This window comes from Neodiprion virginianus, chromosome 7, assembly GCF_021901495.1.
Source record: "Neodiprion virginianus isolate iyNeoVirg1 chromosome 7, iyNeoVirg1.1, whole genome shotgun sequence".
In the NCBI taxonomy this organism is placed as follows: domain Eukaryota; kingdom Metazoa; phylum Arthropoda; class Insecta; order Hymenoptera; family Diprionidae; genus Neodiprion; species Neodiprion virginianus.
The window spans coordinates 23,165,327-23,183,715 of record NC_060883.1 but is presented as its reverse complement, the minus strand read 5'-3'; the positions used below and the strand labels follow the sequence as shown (position 1 = coordinate 23,183,715).

Sequence of the window (18,389 nt, the reverse complement as noted above, 5' to 3'; positions counted from 1 at the left end):
AAACACGCTTGATTAGACAGATATTATTTCGCTGTGATGACGCAAGAGCTCATTAATGCTACGGTCCGGACACATGCACTTAAGCACATTTTGTCTGTAAGGGATTTTTGCGTGCACGCGCATATGCTTTATCATAGGACAGAACGTGCCGAGAGAGACAGCTATTATTGGAAAATGTCCTCATGACGTCAGAGACTGATTATCGGCGCCATTTTATGACCACATAACCTAATTTTCGAATTTTAATTGAAGCAATTCGTAGATCTTGGTGTTTCAAATTACTCATGTCGCATAAATTAACGAAACATAATCATTAATATATCTGTTCGACCATCCGTACGTGGAAAAATACGGTCAACGGTCAGCTACCAGCCTGGTTGCATTAGTTAAATTTTTTTCCACCAGACAACGCGTTGCAAAGTGACAATCCCGATAGGGTTCAGATTGTAGCTTTGTCTCTTTCTAATTCGCTGCGCGCGCAACAGAGTACAGAAGACTCAAAAAGTGAGTCAAACACTCAATGATTTACGTACGAGATGCGCCATAATTTGTGAAGGAATGATTTAGTTGTAATTCTACTAATATTTGTATTTCATATTATCTGTAATGCATTGCTGAGCTTGACTTCGATCTAACGTATTTTTCATTCGATGGATTTGGGACGGGGAATTATATTTGTATGCGACTGTAGATTGAGAGTGGGGATAAACTCAAAGATACGCAGAATCGGTATGCACCTAGAGACGGGCTTCTAGGTTGTATTTTAGCGACTGTCGGTGATGTTATTTGAGGTTATTTAACAACGCACGGCAATGAAGACGTTTCCAATAACCAACGATGCGGGGAAATAACAGTACAGAAAACACGTGTCGCTTATGCTTGGCAAAAATTGACGAAAAAGAATTTATACCAATATTTCCCCAAAAGTATCTGAATGGCGTATCACTCGTCATGAAGATTATGGTCTGCGTGTCACTTACAGTAGGTAGCGATTGTCAAATAAGATGAATCTCTCCTTTGCCAGTTACGGAAGGAAAAAAAATTCAGTACATTAAAACTTGACAAACAATTTCTTTTCATTCTTATTTTTCTTAGATTCAAGAAGACGATCTTTTTCCAAAGAGAATATGCACGGCTTGCGAAGAATCGGTGAACACGTTCTATGCCTTTCGCGAAACTTGTTCCCAAGCTTACTTCATGCTGATTCAAAACTACGGAAAAGCCAAGGATCTCGTCAAAGAATCAGAGTCAAAACTGAAAGATGATTCTGAATCTTCAGAGACTGTCGAAAAATCTTTATCCGAAGAAAACGAACGGAACCTATGCGGTCGAGAGTTAACAGGTGGAAAACAAGTTCTATTAAGGAATGATCTAGAATCGCAACCAAATCCGAAGGAGAAATGTTACTTTGGTGATCAGTGCTTAGAGAAGCTTCCAGACATAGAAAATATTGCAAAACATGAAAATTCCAATCACAATTTTGATCTGGAACGAAATATACCCGAACATCATATCATGTGCCTTGATACGGATCAACGTTCTGTTGATGAAATAATTTTGGAAGGTGGAACTAACTCTGAAATTGTTGAAAAAACTTGTAACAATGATATAGAGGGTTCGGCAAAGGAAATTTGCTTTAAGGATAAATCATTGCCGATAGATAATGCTACGAAAGATGAAACGCGTGTAGAGAAATTTACAGGAAGGGAAACTGATGAAGATTTACAAACTTTCAAGGAATCAAGTTCGACTTTAAATGAAATTTCATCATCTAATGTCAATGTCGACGCAGATTGTTACCAAGTTGAAGAAATCCATCAGGAAATACGTTGTGGAAAGTACATCGAACAACAAATTAGATATAAATGTTTGCGGTGCAAAAATAGCTTCAGTGACTTAGATTCAGTTACGGCACATTATGCGGATTATTGTCAGCCAAATGATTGTCAAGAAATCGAACAGACGTCTGCAGAATCGAACGATGCTGAGGGCAGTACCAATTACTTGAATGCTTTTGCATACTTGGATGAAAATTTTGAGTTGGAAAATGAAGACATGCCGACATTGGAAAGCTTAAATAACTGCTCTGTAATCAAAGACTCTCAGTGTTCAGAGTCGAAGAAAATCAACGGATTAGGTGGAGCAAACGATGAAGAGATATCTTTCCCTGGGAGGGAAAAGAGCATCGCTTTGGCATCAAGCGACGTCTGCGTTGTGAAAGTGAAAGAGAAATTCCGTGAATGGACAAGTGAGACACAATTAATAAATTCGGATAGAGAACGAAAGAGGAGAGGACGTTGTCCAAGAAAAGTCGATCACCCTTGCTCAGAATGTGATAGAATATTTGCCAGCAGTTCGTTATTGAAGAGACATTCTTCGGTACATTCTGGAGAGCGACCATACGCATGTGAAATTTGTGACCGACGATTCGCTCAGTTGGGACAGTTGAATTTTCACAAAAAATTCCACAGCAATCCACGTTATCGATGTTATATTTGCAGCAAGCCTTTCCTTAGACCGAGCGATATTGAAAAACATATGCGTACACATACGGGCGAGAAACCGTTCGACTGTAAAATATGTTTGAAATCGTTTGCTCAGCTTGGAGCTTTGCAACAACATTCAAGAATTCACTCGGGTGAGAAACCGTACTCTTGCGAAATTTGCGGCAAGAATTTTTCCCAGAAGGCAAATAAAACTAAGCATGTCAAAATACACAAGGAAGGTGAAAGGCCTCACACTTGCGACATATGCGGGCGAAGCTTTTCTGAATTATCGGAAATGGAATTGCACAGGGCAGGGCACGGAGGAGGTAAACCGCGAAAATGTGATCACTGTGAGGACAGTTTTAGAAAATTATCAGAGTTAAATGATCACGTAAGACGGTTTCACACTTTTGAAAGACAACACAAGTGCATGTTCTGCTCAAAGGAATTTTACTCGATATATAATTTAAAGCAACATGTGATGGTGCATACGGGACAAAAACCTTTTGCCTGTTCTAAATGTGATCTTAGGTTTACACAGAAAGGCAATCTCACGAAACACTATGAAAGAAAACATTCCAAGTTTGTAGAAAAAGGAGATTGTCATATTGTTGTCAACGAAAAATCGTTTGATGGTGATAATTTATTATTTGCCGAGGCTAGCGTCAATCAAGTTAATACCATTGATCGGCTAATTGTGGAACGAGAAGAAACAATCGAAATGAATGCTCAGGCCGTTCTCAGGAAAGATTTTTCATGATTGCCACAAAAATTTCATTTCAATGTTTCGATTCTGAAGAAGACTTAACTGCTAGTTTAAGAACTTGCTGCTAATGTTTAGCAAAGAATTAACATAAATAGAGAATTCAGGTGAATTAATAGTTTATTATAACATAAACTTTTAACTGTACAGAGCAATATTAAGAATATAAAAATACGCATGTATGTCACGAAATTAATTATGGAACGTGTAAACTATAACGTTCACAAACAATAACGTTCGTACTATGGCTATTTATTTTATGCAGGTTTGCCTTCAACCAAATTTGCCAGCAATTCAATTAATACGGTGCATTACAAGTAGTATGAAATGTTAAGCATATGGTAGTAACTGTGATTTGATTTACCATTCATGTAAAATTGAAGTGATTACATGATGCAAACCATACAAATATTATTATTAAATATTGCATTTAAATAACATTTTTCGAACTGAATAATACCCGGTATTATTAAATGATAAATCAGGACTGAGTTCGCGAATGTGCTGTAAGCTATTCTTAATTAAAATTTATGTTATTTGTACATTTTCTCCTGCGGTAACAGTCCACAAGGTTCATTTCAATAATAATTAAAAAAACAACTTTCCGTCTTTACAGACTAATCCTAAGCAGCAATGACATCTACTCAATATGGAACTGCTCAGTTTTGGAATTAATCGAACAAAGATGTTAACCAATCGTCTCCAAAAGTTTGCGGCAAGTTTTCACTTTCGTTGAGCAGCAAGTCATCTAAAACCATATCTAGACTTAAATTTGAATCCAGCACTGCATCGTTTTCTAGAGTAAACATAGTTTTACTTTTTGAATCTGAGCTTGATATTGCCATACCGATATTCCCCATGCCAGAAGTAGACTTCGGGTTACCGTTGTTACTAGAACCAACAGATTCTGACTTTGAATCGACGGTAACTGTAGTAGCACATGACGTTTCTGAAGTACTTGTGGAATCGGAACACGTATCAGCATTATCATGTGACGATACATCGGGAACACTAGTTTTGTTATTCTCATCACTTCGGCGCCCAGCATTACTTTTGAATTTTTTCTTCAATGACTCAAAGTTGAAGCCTTCATATTTGTTAATTTTATTAATGGTTCGTTTCAATGGTTTTTTCATGGGTCTAGTATCAATCTTGGTTGGAATACCGGTTGCAGACGGACTATCTTTAGTCTCATAATCAGCGACAGACTCAACTTTGGTATTAATGGAGAAAATGGAATTGTCAGCCACTGTTTCTTGACCTGAGTGAATGTCCATTTTTTCATTTTTCGTTTCATTGCTACACTTCGAACTTTGAAAACCATTGCACTCTTCGATGAAACTTGGAATCTCGTAGGATACATTTATCGGCGGTAGGCCATCTATGACTACAGTTTTTTGTTCAACTTTAATCATACTGGAACAATTTTTCTGTACCGTAACGTTTTGCGGTATAAGTCTATCGCCGGCAGTAATATGATCGATCTTATTTTTTTCTACAATATTTACATTCTGCATCGAGTCACCAAGTGTTTTCTGGTTTTTGTTTCGTACTACCAACGGAACTGCATAATTTTTCTGTGGCAAATTGGTTACCACTACAGGAAGAAATCTGTTACTATTTCTTTGATTTGGAAAAATAGCAGTCCCAACTGGTTTCACACTTGACTTTTGAATTATTTGAAATTTAGGAAATTGCTTTGCGCTGCTTGTATCTTCTTTGCTAGCTGTTAATACCCTAGTGCCTAATTTTTGCGGCAATGTTTCAATCCTGTAGACGATCACTTTCTTCTTAGAGTCGACATCGGGAAGAGAAGATTCCTTGTTTATCGTAGTCTTGGTATTGCTGTTCAACCATTCTTTACATTTTACAGTCGAATCAGAATTCACATTATCCAAATTGTTTAAGATCTTGTGATTGTCTATTACCTTGGCCGCGGGTTTGTTTACTAACGGTTTACCAATATTAAATAACGATTCCGTCGCTGCTTCCGCATCATCACAGGCATCGATAAATTCTTGAGAAGCCAAACGAGACTTACTCAAGCTCTCCAAATTCACATCATTTTCTAAACTAAAATCACTATTTGGTTTTGAGGAATTAACGGTACCTCCAAGAATCTGATTGTCGTTATTCAGCGTTTCCGCGTTTTTGAAACTGTGGACATTAGTTTTGGTGGTATGCGGTGACACTTCCTCTTCGCTGCTTAATCTGATTTCTATACTCTCGCCATCAATACTTCCGCATTCACTAGTAACGGAACCTTGCAGTTTATTGCAATTACTCTTTGATCGAGGATGGCTTGTAACGTTAACAACGCTGTTCGTACTTAAGTTAAGACTAGTTGCTGAGCATGTACTATCACCGATAGACGACTCTTTTTGTGCCACTTCGTAACCGCTGCCTGGCGTCACTGGCGGAGTATCCAACCCAAGTTCATTGAGGGAAATATGAACAGGTTCAGACGATTTTATGACTATCGCCGGTTTGGGCTGTTCCCACGACGCAGACCAAGTCTCTCCAACTTTTCTTTCCACAAATCTGAATTCCTGATATCCAAACGGCCAAGGGCACTAGAAAATTCAAGGGTTAGATGACGATGAGTTTACATGATATTGCGAAGGGAATAACGATTGAAATTAAAATTACTGCTTTACGGTTTAGTACAAGACCAATTGGGTAAATGGTAACTATGAAAGTTGTCGTTTCTACAACTCGAGGAATTATCCAATTCAGAATGAAATATAAATGAAGAGTGTATCTTACCTCAGGAGACTCGCAAAGCCACGTGGCCTCCTCGAAATTAATTTGGAAGAGCACAAGTTTTTTCTTGTATCCATTTTTATCGCACAAAGGACAAAACTCCAACATTATATACACAAAGTATACGAAAATGGGAGGTTATTTTGCCATCGTTCCGCAAACGTTTGCGGAAATCTTGTATTTCTAATGCCGGTGAGTGAATTCTCGGTACGCCGTAGATAGCGTAATAAATATTGTCATTATGTGTCAACGATACGTAACTCTGTCGAACGTAATTCGCACAATAACTACGTTTACCGGTAAATAACACACATTTTATCACTCGGTTCAATTCGGTTATGCCGCCATGTGCTCGAATATTACACCCATGTTTGTCCAAACGTTATAGATGAACAATGGGATTCGAATAATGAAAAAACGGCGGTTAGTAACACTTCCTTCTTCCGTGTGACCACGCGCGTCACTCGACAGCGCGTTAATACTCCATTTTCAAACTTCGCGCAATCGCCAAGACGCTGATTCAACGATTTCTCTTTAAATTTTTTTAGTTTGCATATTTTAAGGCATGCGACTTACCCGTGCTGCATTTCTGCCATCTTCGTACTGCAGAATGGTTCCAAACGTCCTTGTAAGCTTGACTCTTAATCTCTCGACACGAATATATAATTACAGCTCAGCCTAAAAATTTTTAGTTGTTTCGTTGTTGTTTCTTTCGGCACAGCGTTCCGCACAGGATTCACTTTGCCGTTGACTAATTCTTTAGTCAACGACTTTACTACGATTTAGCACATGAAATACTGCTTCGAAATTTTAAACACAAACGGGGTAATATTTATTTTGTTATTATCAGTCAACGATCTTAATCGAACGGTGTATAAGCAGCTGACTTACACGAATGCATCAGTCGCAACGTCATGTATATACGTGATGTCACAGATCCCGCCATAATACCATTGCATTGCATGATCTTTGATTTGATTGTAGTCGAATTAGGGCAATTGGAGTAAGCAATTCAGTCCACTGGTTGCACAAGATTGATAGCCTATTCTTTATATCATAGAGATTGATTACGAATGAATGCAATTTATGCATATTTTATATCTATGAAATGTAAAATCAACCGAGCAAAATTCACGCCGAACATTTCGAACCGAATGCGGAGTTTGAACCGGTTTGTACAGCGGAATGGAACGGACTGGTTCGTTCCGTTCCTATCAACCGTACATAGATCGTGTTTTGTTTGCCCGGGAATAATAGCAATTCAAGTTTTTGTCATGTAGCAAAATTACAAAGTTGGTTTTTCTCATCGGAAAATAGAAACCAGCTCATTTTTCAATGAGGGTGAAAAAATTGTCAATTTCTTTCACATTCTTTACTTGAAGTATAATTTCATTGTAGAATTAATTGAATATTATCAGTTTCGAAAGTGCTGCTCTCTGTGTGGAAGTCTCGAAAACAAATTTGCAATCAGCTGGAGCAGGTAGCACTTGTTACTTGCTCGACAACGGCTTGTTCCAGTTGTGTGACTAGCCGCGAGAGATGGTAAATAATTAATGGTATTATGTACGCGTACGTATAAAAAACAAGTTTGTCGGTTGTAAAAGTCGTTGCAAAAAACTACTCGTCAGAAGTAATATGCTGAATTATTTTCTTCAATGAGTTGAATTCAGCGAGTTGGAGTAATATAATGATTCAGTCAACTGTCAAAACAATATTAGTTCTCTACTGGATTATCCTTACCATTCACTGATCATCTCTAAAAAAAGATAAAAGCTCGCATTTCAATTGTAATGGAAGATCCGAACGACAGCGACACTTCAGAGTGGACGCATTTGTCCCACTCTTCGAACGGCCAGCAAACGGTTATAGCCTCCCTTAAACGAATACTCGTTGGAAAAGTATTTACCGGAGAGTACGTAGAGCGACACTACGTAGATGTTCTCTCCACGTACAGGTAAGATTTAGCAAAAGTTATATTCCAAATCGCACCAGCTGCAAACATCTCTGATCAACCTGTTTCTTCACAGAGATTTGGTCGTCGTGAACACCGACGAAGCAGATTTTTCAACTGCTTTGATAAAAGCTTCAAAAATGACTCATGAGACTTACGGACGAAGCTTATGGTTCGGTGTAACTGGTAAGTGATCAAGCCTATGGTGTACCTTGAGAGAAGTTGTTCACTACTTACATTCCAAAAGTTTTGATGTAAGAACGAGGATCAACCGGTCAAAATCAAACCGGTATCCAAATTCTCTATTTGTAATGACGTATTTTTTTTCAAGCGAGTAGAAGAATAACACTCCCATATTTTTGGTGTAACAGATAACGAACATGACGGAACGCCAAAAGGTTACTGCCTCTGGGTGAACCTCTTCCAAATACCTTTGGGTAAACACTGGTTTCAAGTACAGTCAGTTGACTTGTATCAAAGGGAAATATGTCTGAGATTGAAACACCTGCGACCATTTCATGCTGAAAGCAGCCAGGCTACTAAACGGGAACTGGTTTCGTCTGAGCTTATAGAGAATTTTGATCTACACAAATTTTACCAGGAACTCGAGTGGTCTCAAGTGCAAAATTTCGTATTACATCTATTGGTTGATGCCTCTGCCTGGTGCATACTGCATATTAAGAAAGTAAAGATAATTTTGTTACACTTTTCGAGCATTCTAAACTATTCTCAGCCCTTTAGCTGGCCTTTTCAAGTGTACACGCAATTTTTTGTTTTATTCCACTAAAATAACATGATATTCTATTCAATTTATAGGTATTGACATATGAGAACATTCGGGAGACCATTAAATTTTGCTCAGTGTTGATGTTGGTCATCGTGACTTTCCTGATAGAAGCTTCCAAGTTCCTGTGTGACTACAGTTTAAAATTAATTCGAGAGTTATCAAACGTAATTCGGTCGACAACGCCCATAACAATGGGAATTATTCAATTCTTCACCAAGTGTGTTGGCGGATTTTATTTGTTAATCGTCATGTTGTGGCGAGGTTCCACAGGACCTCCAATCCCTCCTAATGCGATATTGGCATCATTCAATCCAAACAGTGGCTGGTCAGGGCAAAGAGCAATTAAATACCCTCCCCAAGCTCACAACCGTTATGGTTATGGTCAAAGAGTCCATCAACCTCGTGGCAGATTTAGTGATTACTGAATCGAAAATTACTTTCTGTGTATTAATATTCATCTTCAGATTGCTTTCTCAGTAGTGATGAATCATCGTATTCTGCAGGTTTTATTTACCAAAATAAATTGTATATAAAATCGATAGTGATAAATGATAGAGATGCATGGTTCTTACTATTTTCCCTGAATTAGGCTTCGAAGGCTGATGATTTGTGTTTGCAATTCTCAACTTCTATTCTTAGTGAAGAGTAGAACTGATTATTTAATCTATGATATATAAATATATATATTTTTGTTTTTAAAATGGAATGATAATAATTGTTGGATATTTATGAAATTGTATAGACCATCGCATGTTATTATTTATATATATCGAGAAATCACTTGATCGAATGAATAAGTGGTTATTTCTACAAAGAACCAATAAAAATTTCCTCACAATGTCAGGTGAGTCTACAGCAGTATCGTAAAAGATTAATTATTGATAATTGTAAAACGAATATGCGAAATAAAAGTTTAACGTTGGTGATAATTATCATTTCACTCACTGGGTGTGATGTCCGTTTCGAAAAAAATTGAAGAAATGCGACCAAATTATTTTTAATTAGATTTTATTATATATGTGTATCGCTGGCACAAGGCACAACGAGATAGTTGGTGGTTTCTTCAGAACGATGTATCTATGCTAATAGTACATACAGGGAATGACGAGTAACTTTTGGAAAGTTCAAGAGACCAGTATTAATAGTAATTATAACAATCAAGATAAAAGTAAGAATAAAGTGTCAGCATCGATATATCTGCGATGGCTTTTTAGATTTTATTGCGCAGTCAGGCCTTTGTGATACCGATAACGCCGCAAGCCAAACGACCTCCCGCATTTCCAGTTGTTTTGGACAGCTCATGCCCACCTAGGCCCAAGTCATCGGGATCTGCGTGAACCTGCGATATTCACCACAATTTTTAGCACATTATTAACATAATATGCACTCAGGGCAATGACAATTTTCCTGAAATACAATTTCCTAACTTTTCTAGTTAAAAAATTCAGAATTTCTCATAATGCTGGGCAGCTTTTACAAACAAGAGCTCCAGAAATTTTGCACCTTCAATGTACAAATTTGGATTGCAAAACAAGCAAATAATTAGAAATTGTACAATAGCATTTCCAAAGTTATCTTAGCTAAAGTTTGAAAACAATTTATAACAAAAGTACGTTTTTTCCCATTGTCCGTCATAATTCCCTGATTTTTCCTTGACTTTTCCCAGCCTTCCTGGTCTTTTGCCACCTTGACTGACTATATATCTGTCTTTCATGGAAAAAAATATATAATTTTAGTCGGTCACTTACCACGACTGTTCTGCCAATTATGTTGTGTGGTCCCTGCAGCTGAATCAGCTTGTCTGTTATGTTGACCTTGGCAACGCCATCCTTTCCAGCCTCGATGTTTCCTAAGTCACCAACATGACGAATTTCAGCTGTGGGAGCTCCATGCTCCTTACTTAACGGATTGAAGTGTGGTCCAGCACTGGTGCATCCTTAAAAAAGTATTTGTATTATACCATACATAGATAAGCTTGAATAATGTACGAAGTGACTTACGAAATAGATAAGTTACCCCAACAAGTGATAATTCATCAGCCATTTAAAGTATAGCACAGTATGGAGAATAATTTTTAGATATGTAGTGTAAAGTCATTAGGAACCAATCCCTCATACAGTGAATTTTCTCAATGACGAGGTCAGTTTTGTTCAAGTCATAAATCTTTTGTAAAAATATCCGTACTTGTAATCAAATTAATCTGTCCAATTACATAACATTAAGAGTGACTCAGCACAAGGATACCTATTAAAATATTGCTAATGGACAGTATTGGATTATATAACAAGGAGATAAGTTTTCATTCCTTGCCTGTTGACCATGAACCTTGACTTATGATCACCAAGTCAAATTGCATTTTTTGTTGCAAGTCAGACTTGAAGTATCTAAAATTATGGTGCTACATCAGCGACGTAATTTCTCGCTGATATCAACAAGGTAATAGTTTCCTTGATATATTTTTATTTTTGCAATTTTTCTTAATACAAACCATTAGTGTTGTCGCCGAACTCGTGTATGTGGAAGCCATGTAGCCCAGGCTTTAAACCAGTCACTTCTCCGGTGACTTTGACGGGGCTAGAATCTCCCTGAAATAGCAATTATGACGATTTGAGGTAGGAGCGGGTATCAAGGAGGCGATGAGAAACAGAAGTAAAAGAAATCTTTTCCTAAGCTTACAGCCTGTTCGAAGAATAAGGTGCCCTTAACTTCTCCGTTGAGAACGCAAACCCCCTTCACGGTCATTTTGGATTATTACGAGATACCGGTTGCGGAGAAATGGAACGTAGCAACACTCTCTGTTGATCAAACGCGACTGGTCACACAACTGGCCACTCGAAATGATTTCCGATATTTTGCGTTCTAATGCTGAATCATGAATGCAAAGTGATGTTTGAGTGCCGTGTGAAACGATATTATGATCAATGGGGGTACAGTCGCCCGCTATGTAGTATTATAGAGCTCATAGCATGGAGGTAAATCTCAGTACACGCTGTCTCTCTCACTCTGCGCCGTGATTGGCTGGGAGAGCGAGTTCAGCCAATCACGACGCAGAGCGAGAAAGACAAAATGTACTGATATTCCACCTCAGTATGTATATGCTCGGTCGGTAGCGTAGGATAATCAAAGCCCTTAGCTTCCAGCTCAAGGCAACGTCACCCGCCTTACTTTATTGATATTTCAGAGATGACGCCACCTTGCGATTCGGGCTCTGCGCGTAGCAGAGATGAGTAGGTAGCATTCGGTTCGTGTTCTTCCTTTCAGCCATCAAGCAGCTCACTCTCCAAAATAATTTGACGTTTACAATTAAAGCGACGATGCCCAAGTGTGTTGACGGTTCAGCCTCGCTCGATCTAGACAAGACTTTTATCATACGATTCGATCTATTTCTCCGTTTCATGAGAGAAACACGGTCATTGTTCTCGGTCCAAAATGGGTTTTAGAATTATAAAAATACCTTAAAAGGAGATCGGGAAATCCGACTCTCTGGAACAGTAAATTCCAACTAAAATGGAAAATGCGCAGCGATCACGTATGAATTGTGTATTACTCGTCGGTGTCTGAGGCAATCTTGGACTTAGCCAGATTGAGGTTTGATAAGTGAAATGTGTTGTTTCCGAGTCAGTTATTACTCATAGGTACAATGATTAAAAAGATACCGCTTATCACAGATTAAAAGAATTCGTTAAACGCGGACGTACCGTACGTTTCCGATCAACGTCTGATTATATCTTCTCATTTATCGTGTTCGGATGTATTGTAGCTGTTAATAAGGTGTCCAATTTCCTGTGTTATTCACAATATTAACTCGAGTTCGTTCCCTGCACCATATCTTGCCACTGGGGATAAATATTCCGCACCGATCATAACAGCTGTGTAACCCTTCGAAACACAGGAATACCGCGTCTAGTAAATCTTACTGACAAATAATTGCAAGACCAAAATGTCTGGCGGTGAGCGAAAAAAGAGAGGCGGAGGAGGCGGTCAAGGGTGGGAAGAAGCTGGCGCAGAATTCTATCAAGAAAGCTATCCTGCGGCCATAGAAGCTGACCTTCAGGCACTACAAAGAGATCCGTCACACATAGCCACGTTACTACCGAGCAAAAAAACCCGTGTCGGTAAGACAATTTATCATTGTCATACTCTTTTCCGTCCGACGGTTTTGTCATTTTTACTCATTTTCTAGATACTATTATTTCCTCTGTTTTAGCAACTACAAAGCGTGTTCGAAATGAGCCGCGAACTACGCTTAGACGAAGAACAAGCACTCGATCCCGTGGAGCAAGTACGGTGCGACGTATGTCTACTAATGTGCACGATGTCGCAGTAGCGATGCTGCCTGACCTCTCCGAAAACTTGTCCAATGAGGAACGAATTTGGGAAGAAATAATGCAAATAAAGGCGATGCCGATTTGCATGGCTCAAAAAATACAGCTGAAACATCAGCTGCAGGTATAAATCTCTTCGCTTTTCCATTATCCTTTTTTGCTAAGTTTAATTAGACGTAAACTATTCGGTAACTAATATAACATTATTTTCTTTCAAAGAGTGCGACAAAACTGCGACTGCAAGGATTTGATCAGCTGAAATGGCAGCGTAGAAAGGTATGGCAGCAGTTTCGTGTTCGGTTGAAAGAGACGTACTCGAAAATGGAACTGTGGCACCACAGTTTGAAAAAAATTGAAGGAAACTTTGGCACAGGCATTGTGGCATATTTTTTGTTCTTAAAATGGTTGATGTTCTTAAACGTACTGCTGTTTCTGCTGATACTGGCTTTTATCCTTCTGCCCACAATACTGATGGTGGCACCAGAGGCTGAGTCCTGCGTCTACGGTACCAATTCCACAAATGGCAGTGTCGCCTGCTGCTCAAAAGCATATCAGAACATTAACACGAGCACATCCACTGACATCACTGACCTAGTGCAAGGTTCTGGTATTATGGAATTCACCCTGTTATTTTACGGCTTTTACACGTATCAAACATACGGTACAGATGGCGATGGTCTCAAGTACAACTTGCCATTAGCATATATTTGTACTATCATAGCGATTTTCCTATTGAGTCTGATCGCGGTGGTCAGATCAGCAGCTCGCGGTTTCAAGGAAAGAGTCGTGGAGGGGGAGGGCCAGTTTTATCAGTATTGTAACTTAGTATTCGGTGGGTGGGATTACTGCATTCACAATGAGAAGTCTGCGGTAATAAAGCACAAGGCATTGTACAACGAAATGAAGGCATTTATAGAGGCAGAAAGAATGGAGGAGGAAAGGCAAAATCGAACACGAGAGGAGAAGATCAAGTTATTCCTGATTCGTTTATTAGTTAATATATTTGTGATATCAGTACTTATAGGTAGCGCCACATTCATCTACTATATTATCGATATTTCTTATGCTTCTATCGCTTCGTACCCAGTGACCAGCAGCGATGAGGGCTTTCAAATAACACTCAGTAACATTACACAGTTACTCTTCGAATTTTTACCATACATGTGCATCGTTGGTTTGAACCTAACAATTCCAATGCTATTCAGGTATTTGATAGTTTTGGAAAATTATAGCCCTTTAGTTATTGTGAGAGTAACATTATTGAGGACAGTCTTCCTGCGACTCGCTTCTCTGTGCGTCTTGCTTACCTCCTTTTATAAGCTGATCGTCCAAGAAGTTGGCGAGGACGAATGTTACAATAGCTCTAATCTGCAGCCGGCCTGCTGGGAAACCTATGTGGGTCAACAATTCTTCAAGCTTTACATAACCGACTTTTTAGTCCAATTCATTGTCACATTCTTCGTAAACTTTCCACGATCTATGATCGCGCGGCACACGGAAAACAAGATAATACGATTTATAGGTGAACAAGAATTCGATCTGCCCAAACACGTCTTGGATGTCGTATATTCTCAAACAATTTGTTGGCTGGGCTGTTTCTTTGCTCCTCTGCTACCTTTGATGGCAGTCATTGGTTCCTTTTTTCTATTTTACGTAAAAAAGTTTGCCTGTTTGGTAAATAGCACACCGTCGAGCCAGGTTTACAGAGCGAGTCGTTCCAATTCTCTCTTCATGCTCGTCTTGTTGCTGGCTTACACATTGGCCATCATCCCAGTCGGTTATGCTATAGCTGAACTATTCCCCTCCAAGTCATGCGGGCCTTTCAGGGGTTGGGATACAGTCTGGTCACTGGTTATTTCAACTTTCATGGATTTTCCCAACTGGTTGCAATCGATATTATTTTTTGTCAGCACTGCTGGCTTCGGCATTCCGGCATTCATTTTTCTAGCATTGCTATTATATTATTACTATGCAGTTTCCGCCGCTAACAAACACATGATAATTGTCTTGAAAAATCAATTAGTACTTGAGGGACACGATAAACAATTTTTGCTGAACCGGCTGAGTGCCTTTATCAAGCAGCAACAAGATCAGGCAAAATTTAGGCAGGAGCAATCTAGTGAGTTAGGTAACTTTATGCAGTAATTTTTTTACATCAGTTACTGAAATAAAGCTGGGTTCACAAGAAGCGCTATTAAATAATTATCCAATTATGATGAAAAAATTTGGTTGTTTTCCAAATATTTTCAACACAACATCTTGCCAGGTTGCCAAACTTGTAATATAGTCTGCTGTACAACGTCTAATCGTTTCTCCGTAAGTTTATGTCATTTGATCGTGTTCGAATATACCTTATAATTTAGGTGGACCACGGCTACATGTTTTAAATTGAATGCTTTTAAATTGAATTGTATTTAAAAATTTGTACCTATGAACAAGTTACACAACTGATCTCTGGAGTGAGATTACATTTTTTGTAACCAATTTTTTATGAAATTTATACGAAAAAAGGTTTGCGAAGAAAAAGTCTGCCCATATACATACATGGGATATACGTAAATATTTCCGTGTAGACTTTTGATATAATGTGAATAAATAATCGCAACTATGAAAGAATGAAAAAAAAAATTAAAAAATGTCATAATTTGTAGCAAAGCGAATTACTAAAGCAAGGGCTTCAGTATTATTAAATAATTAACCATCAAGAACAAACATGTTACGTTCGTATTAACAGCTTCTGTTGATAATTTATATTTTAATAGAAAAGATTTCTGTTACTAACGTAACCGTTTTTGATAGCTTTACCAAGGAAGAATAATAAAAAGGAGCATATGAACAAGCACTGTCCGAATTAATAGGTATTTATTATTTTAACGCAAATTTTGGTTGTCGACAGTTGATTTTGTCACCCATAAATAATTCATAATATATTAATCCGCCACAGTTGTGACGTGTATCAATGGGAAATCGGTTGGAAAAAAAATAGGTGGCTGTGATTTTTATAAACTATGTAAGTATTCTGTAACGAAAATTCGTCAAAGGCCAATAGCTATTCATAAATAAACTATGTAAACACTGTCCTCATAGAGTACAGAAGCCTCAACGATAATCTAGCGCCTAATAATTTAATGTGTTTTTATTCCAACGGAATATCAGGGAGAATATTTTTGTCCAAGTTTGGCACTTCGAATACTTGAAAAGAGAAAAAAAAGAAATTCAACGTATCAACATTGTCTTTGATACTTGAAGAGATACACATCTGTTTTCTCTCATGGTTGAATTGTTCAATGGATAAATAAAAAATATTCTTACTCTATAGATTTGATAAATTACACAGTAGGACGAATTATGTAACGTAGCTTAGACTGTAACTTTGTTTACGTAATTTATATTTTAGTGGTTCCTACAATTGTTCCGATTTTCCAAAAGCGTGTAAGTGTATCTGTACCAATTAATTTTGCAGGGAAATTCTGTTTTAAATGCAACTGTAGTATTAATACTGTAAAAGTATAGTTATCCTGAGTAACAAAGGAAGAAAAATGAATAACCATTACCAAATGGCAATGAAAAATCTAAGTTAAAGCCAAAGATTGTCTGGAAAGAAATTTACTATTCTTAGCTTTAAAGATGTGAGGTAGCGCTAAAGTATTCATTTCGGCAACAAGTGACTATGAGTATACTGATCAATAAACTGACAAAGCATCTGAAATGTAAATTCATTCTTGTTTTCGAACAAAAATATGTTTGACTGATCCATGAATATTGAACCTATGTACCCTCGACCTAAATAAGTAAGGTAGAAATAGTATGTGTATGTATTTAGAATTAATGAATGTACATTTTATTCTGTAAATATGAGTATACAAAATTTATGATTATAACAAGATAATAAATGCATAATGTTGAATAGCGAACATGAATAGAGTACACATTATCCGTATTATATGAAAATAATCATTTTATCGCAAACAAGTCAAATTTCACCTATTAAATAATACAGAATTCTGGAGCAAGAATTTCTTTGTGATTTGAAAACGATCAAATCATTTGAAAACAAGTGCTTACAGAGTTGAGAAAATAAGATTATATCCAGTCGAATGTATGCAACAAATGTACACTGCTCTAAAATTTTTACAATCAACAATAAGTAGAAAATCGAATGTAATATACTAATTACTATGCATATTTATTGAGCAATCTTTCAACAAGGTCTATAATCATTGAAATATCACATCTTCATCTGCCACACACATGCACAAAAATTAGCACCCGTAGTACATTCGTTAAATATTTAGTGAATCCATGAAACAGTGTGGCAAAATAAATTTTTTCCTTGAAGCATTTGAATATTGTATAATAACACGATAATTGAAGTGCAGGTACGAAAATTGTTACTTAAAATTATTGTATGTCCCTGAGCATGTGAGTCTCAATTGCCGACGTCGTCATCGTTGGAATGGAGCTGAAACAGATTGAAAATCCATGAAATTCACTTTCTCTTTACAAATTTCAATTTGTTATTAAATCAGTGACGAAAAGTATTGCTCACCGCTTCGGCGATGTCGATCCATTCCAAAGCTGCGACAACGGCGTCATTCTTAGAAGGTAGTTTGTCATAATTCCAGTAGGTAAACTGAGTAAATTTCCCTGTAGCGAAGAGGTTGCGATCAAGTGATTCTGACTCTGCATTTTTGCTTTCGTGGAGAACCAATCCAGTGTAACCCTTTGGTAAAGTTATGGTTTTTCCTTGCAAAGGATAGCCGCGAAAGGAAGTCGTCAGATCTGAGATGAAGAGTGAAAAAAATGAATAAATAAATAAATAAAAAATGTATCAATAACTGGCAAATACGTTACGTCAGCTGTCAGACAGTCTGAGGATCTGAAAATCTCGTGTAAAAACTCACGTTCGTCATCTTTCCTGCGGATGTATGGAGTGAAATAAGACGAAACGAGAGCCGGTTCGTCTCCGTGTATGTCGCAAGGCATCAGGTGCAAAACCGACTCCTTCTCGCTGGTCAGTATTTCCTTTTTCAAATTCAAATGTATCGCCATGTTTCTTACCAGCTGCACGGATCGTCACTTTTGAGATAAACAATTCTACTCTGCTACTACTGTACATTCCACTGTTGAGACCCAGAGATTTTTAAAACACAGTCAGTTACCACTGCTCATAAAATCCGACGACACATAAGGATTTACGTCAAATCGCGACGGATCTTTACCTCGGAAAACCGCGCGTTTGAACCAGCAGTTGACGCGAATCACGCGAAGCGACAGTAACGGAGATCTGCAAACTAACCTAACCCAACCCAGC

At 37.8% G+C, this 18,389-nt stretch overlaps 6 protein-coding genes across 8 annotated transcripts; 3 read left to right on the top strand and 3 right to left on the bottom strand.

The window, feature by feature from the left end:
• Window positions 1-536: 536 nt before the first annotated feature.
• On the top strand, window positions 537-3,251 carry LOC124308960 (zinc finger protein 701-like). The gene is made up of 2 exons (XM_046772154.1): window positions 537-981; window positions 1,096-3,251. Exons 1-2 carry the CDS (start codon window positions 838-840, stop codon window positions 3,244-3,246), a joined length of 2,295 nt encoding a protein of 764 aa, XP_046628110.1. The 5' UTR covers window positions 537-837; the 3' UTR covers window positions 3,247-3,251.
• A 1-nt stretch (window position 3,252) lies between these two features.
• On the bottom strand, window positions 3,253-6,499 carry LOC124308963 (uncharacterized). Of its 2 annotated transcripts, XM_046772159.1 has the most exons (3): window positions 6,016-6,499; window positions 4,097-5,822; window positions 3,253-3,997 (listed from the first exon to the last, which is right to left on the bottom strand). In XM_046772159.1, the coding sequence occupies exons 1-3, from the start codon at window positions 6,118-6,120 to the stop codon at window positions 3,921-3,923; spliced, it is 1,908 nt and encodes a 635-aa protein (XP_046628115.1). In that variant the 5' UTR covers window positions 6,121-6,499; the 3' UTR covers window positions 3,253-3,920. The 2 variants fall into 2 exon arrangements, with proteins under 2 accessions (XP_046628115.1, XP_046628114.1); XM_046772158.1 differs by having other exon boundaries at window positions 3,253-5,822; window positions 6,016-6,498.
• A 987-nt stretch (window positions 6,500-7,486) lies between these two features.
• On the top strand, window positions 7,487-9,679 carry LOC124308968 (uncharacterized). Its single transcript, XM_046772167.1, has 4 exons — window positions 7,487-7,966; window positions 8,040-8,149; window positions 8,335-8,648; window positions 8,780-9,679. The coding sequence occupies exons 1-4, from the start codon at window positions 7,803-7,805 to the stop codon at window positions 9,173-9,175; spliced, it is 984 nt and encodes a 327-aa protein (XP_046628123.1). The 5' UTR covers window positions 7,487-7,802; the 3' UTR covers window positions 9,176-9,679.
• Window positions 9,680-9,741: 62 nt separating this feature from the next.
• Window positions 9,742-11,664, bottom strand: LOC124308971 (superoxide dismutase [Cu-Zn]). 2 transcript variants are annotated; one of them, XM_046772172.1, is made up of 4 exons: window positions 11,427-11,654; window positions 11,239-11,335; window positions 10,499-10,686; window positions 9,742-10,089 (listed from the first exon to the last, which is right to left on the bottom strand). In XM_046772172.1, exons 1-4 carry the CDS (start codon window positions 11,490-11,492, stop codon window positions 9,979-9,981), a joined length of 462 nt encoding a protein of 153 aa, XP_046628128.1. In that variant the 5' UTR covers window positions 11,493-11,654; the 3' UTR covers window positions 9,742-9,978. The 2 variants fall into 2 exon arrangements, with proteins under 2 accessions (XP_046628128.1, XP_046628127.1); XM_046772171.1 differs by having other exon boundaries at window positions 10,043-10,262; window positions 10,379-10,686; window positions 11,427-11,664.
• A 315-nt stretch (window positions 11,665-11,979) lies between these two features.
• On the top strand, window positions 11,980-16,342 carry LOC124308959 (transmembrane channel-like protein 7). Its single transcript, XM_046772153.1, has 3 exons — window positions 11,980-12,865; window positions 12,958-13,199; window positions 13,295-16,342. Exons 1-3 carry the CDS (start codon window positions 12,691-12,693, stop codon window positions 15,218-15,220), a joined length of 2,343 nt encoding a protein of 780 aa, XP_046628109.1. The 5' UTR covers window positions 11,980-12,690; the 3' UTR covers window positions 15,221-16,342.
• A 1,065-nt stretch (window positions 16,343-17,407) lies between these two features.
• On the bottom strand, window positions 17,408-18,348 carry LOC124308973 (ribonuclease H2 subunit C). Its single transcript, XM_046772174.1, has 3 exons — window positions 17,980-18,348; window positions 17,625-17,857; window positions 17,408-17,537 (listed from the first exon to the last, which is right to left on the bottom strand). Exons 1-3 carry the CDS (start codon window positions 18,125-18,127, stop codon window positions 17,505-17,507), a joined length of 414 nt encoding a protein of 137 aa, XP_046628130.1. The 5' UTR covers window positions 18,128-18,348; the 3' UTR covers window positions 17,408-17,504.
• Between the last annotated feature and the right edge of the window lie 41 nt (window positions 18,349-18,389).

Coding starts and splice junctions, on each gene's coding strand:
- LOC124308960 (XM_046772154.1), top strand. CDS start 838: ATGCGGGGAAATAACAGTACAGAAAACACGTGTCGCTTATGCTTGGCA. Junction 982..1,095: donor TGGTCTGCGTGTCACTTACA/GTAGGTAGCGAT, acceptor TATTTTTCTTAG/ATTCAAGAAGACGATCTTTT.
- LOC124308971 (XM_046772171.1), bottom strand. CDS start 11,492: ATGACCGTGAAGGGGGTTTGCGTTCTCAACGGAGAAGTTAAGGGCACC. Junction 11,336..11,426: donor CCTTATTCTTCGAACAGGCT/GTAAGCTTAGGA, acceptor TTGCTATTTCAG/GGAGATTCTAGCCCCGTCAA. Junction 10,687..11,238: donor GTTCGGCGACAACACTAATG/GTTTGTATTAAG, acceptor TACTTTTTTAAG/GATGCACCAGTGCTGGACCA.
- LOC124308959 (XM_046772153.1), top strand. CDS start 12,691: ATGTCTGGCGGTGAGCGAAAAAAGAGAGGCGGAGGAGGCGGTCAAGGG. Junction 12,866..12,957: donor GAGCAAAAAAACCCGTGTCG/GTAAGACAATTT, acceptor CCTCTGTTTTAG/CAACTACAAAGCGTGTTCGA. Junction 13,200..13,294: donor AGCTGAAACATCAGCTGCAG/GTATAAATCTCT, acceptor TTTCTTTCAAAG/AGTGCGACAAAACTGCGACT.
- LOC124308963 (XM_046772158.1), bottom strand. CDS start 6,120: ATGTTGGAGTTTTGTCCTTTGTGCGATAAAAATGGATACAAGAAAAAA. Junction 5,823..6,015: donor GGCTTTGCGAGTCTCCTGAG/GTAAGATACACT, acceptor TGAATTTTCTAG/TGCCCTTGGCCGTTTGGATA.
- LOC124308973 (XM_046772174.1), bottom strand. CDS start 18,127: ATGGCGATACATTTGAATTTGAAAAAGGAAATACTGACCAGCGAGAAG. Junction 17,858..17,979: donor CCGCAGGAAAGATGACGAAC/GTGAGTTTTTAC, acceptor TCTTCATCTCAG/ATCTGACGACTTCCTTTCGC. Junction 17,538..17,624: donor GGATCGACATCGCCGAAGCG/GTGAGCAATACT, acceptor AATCTGTTTCAG/CTCCATTCCAACGATGACGA.
- LOC124308968 (XM_046772167.1), top strand. CDS start 7,803: ATGGAAGATCCGAACGACAGCGACACTTCAGAGTGGACGCATTTGTCC. Junction 7,967..8,039: donor GATGTTCTCTCCACGTACAG/GTAAGATTTAGC, acceptor GTTTCTTCACAG/AGATTTGGTCGTCGTGAACA. Junction 8,150..8,334: donor CTTATGGTTCGGTGTAACTG/GTAAGTGATCAA, acceptor TTGGTGTAACAG/ATAACGAACATGACGGAACG.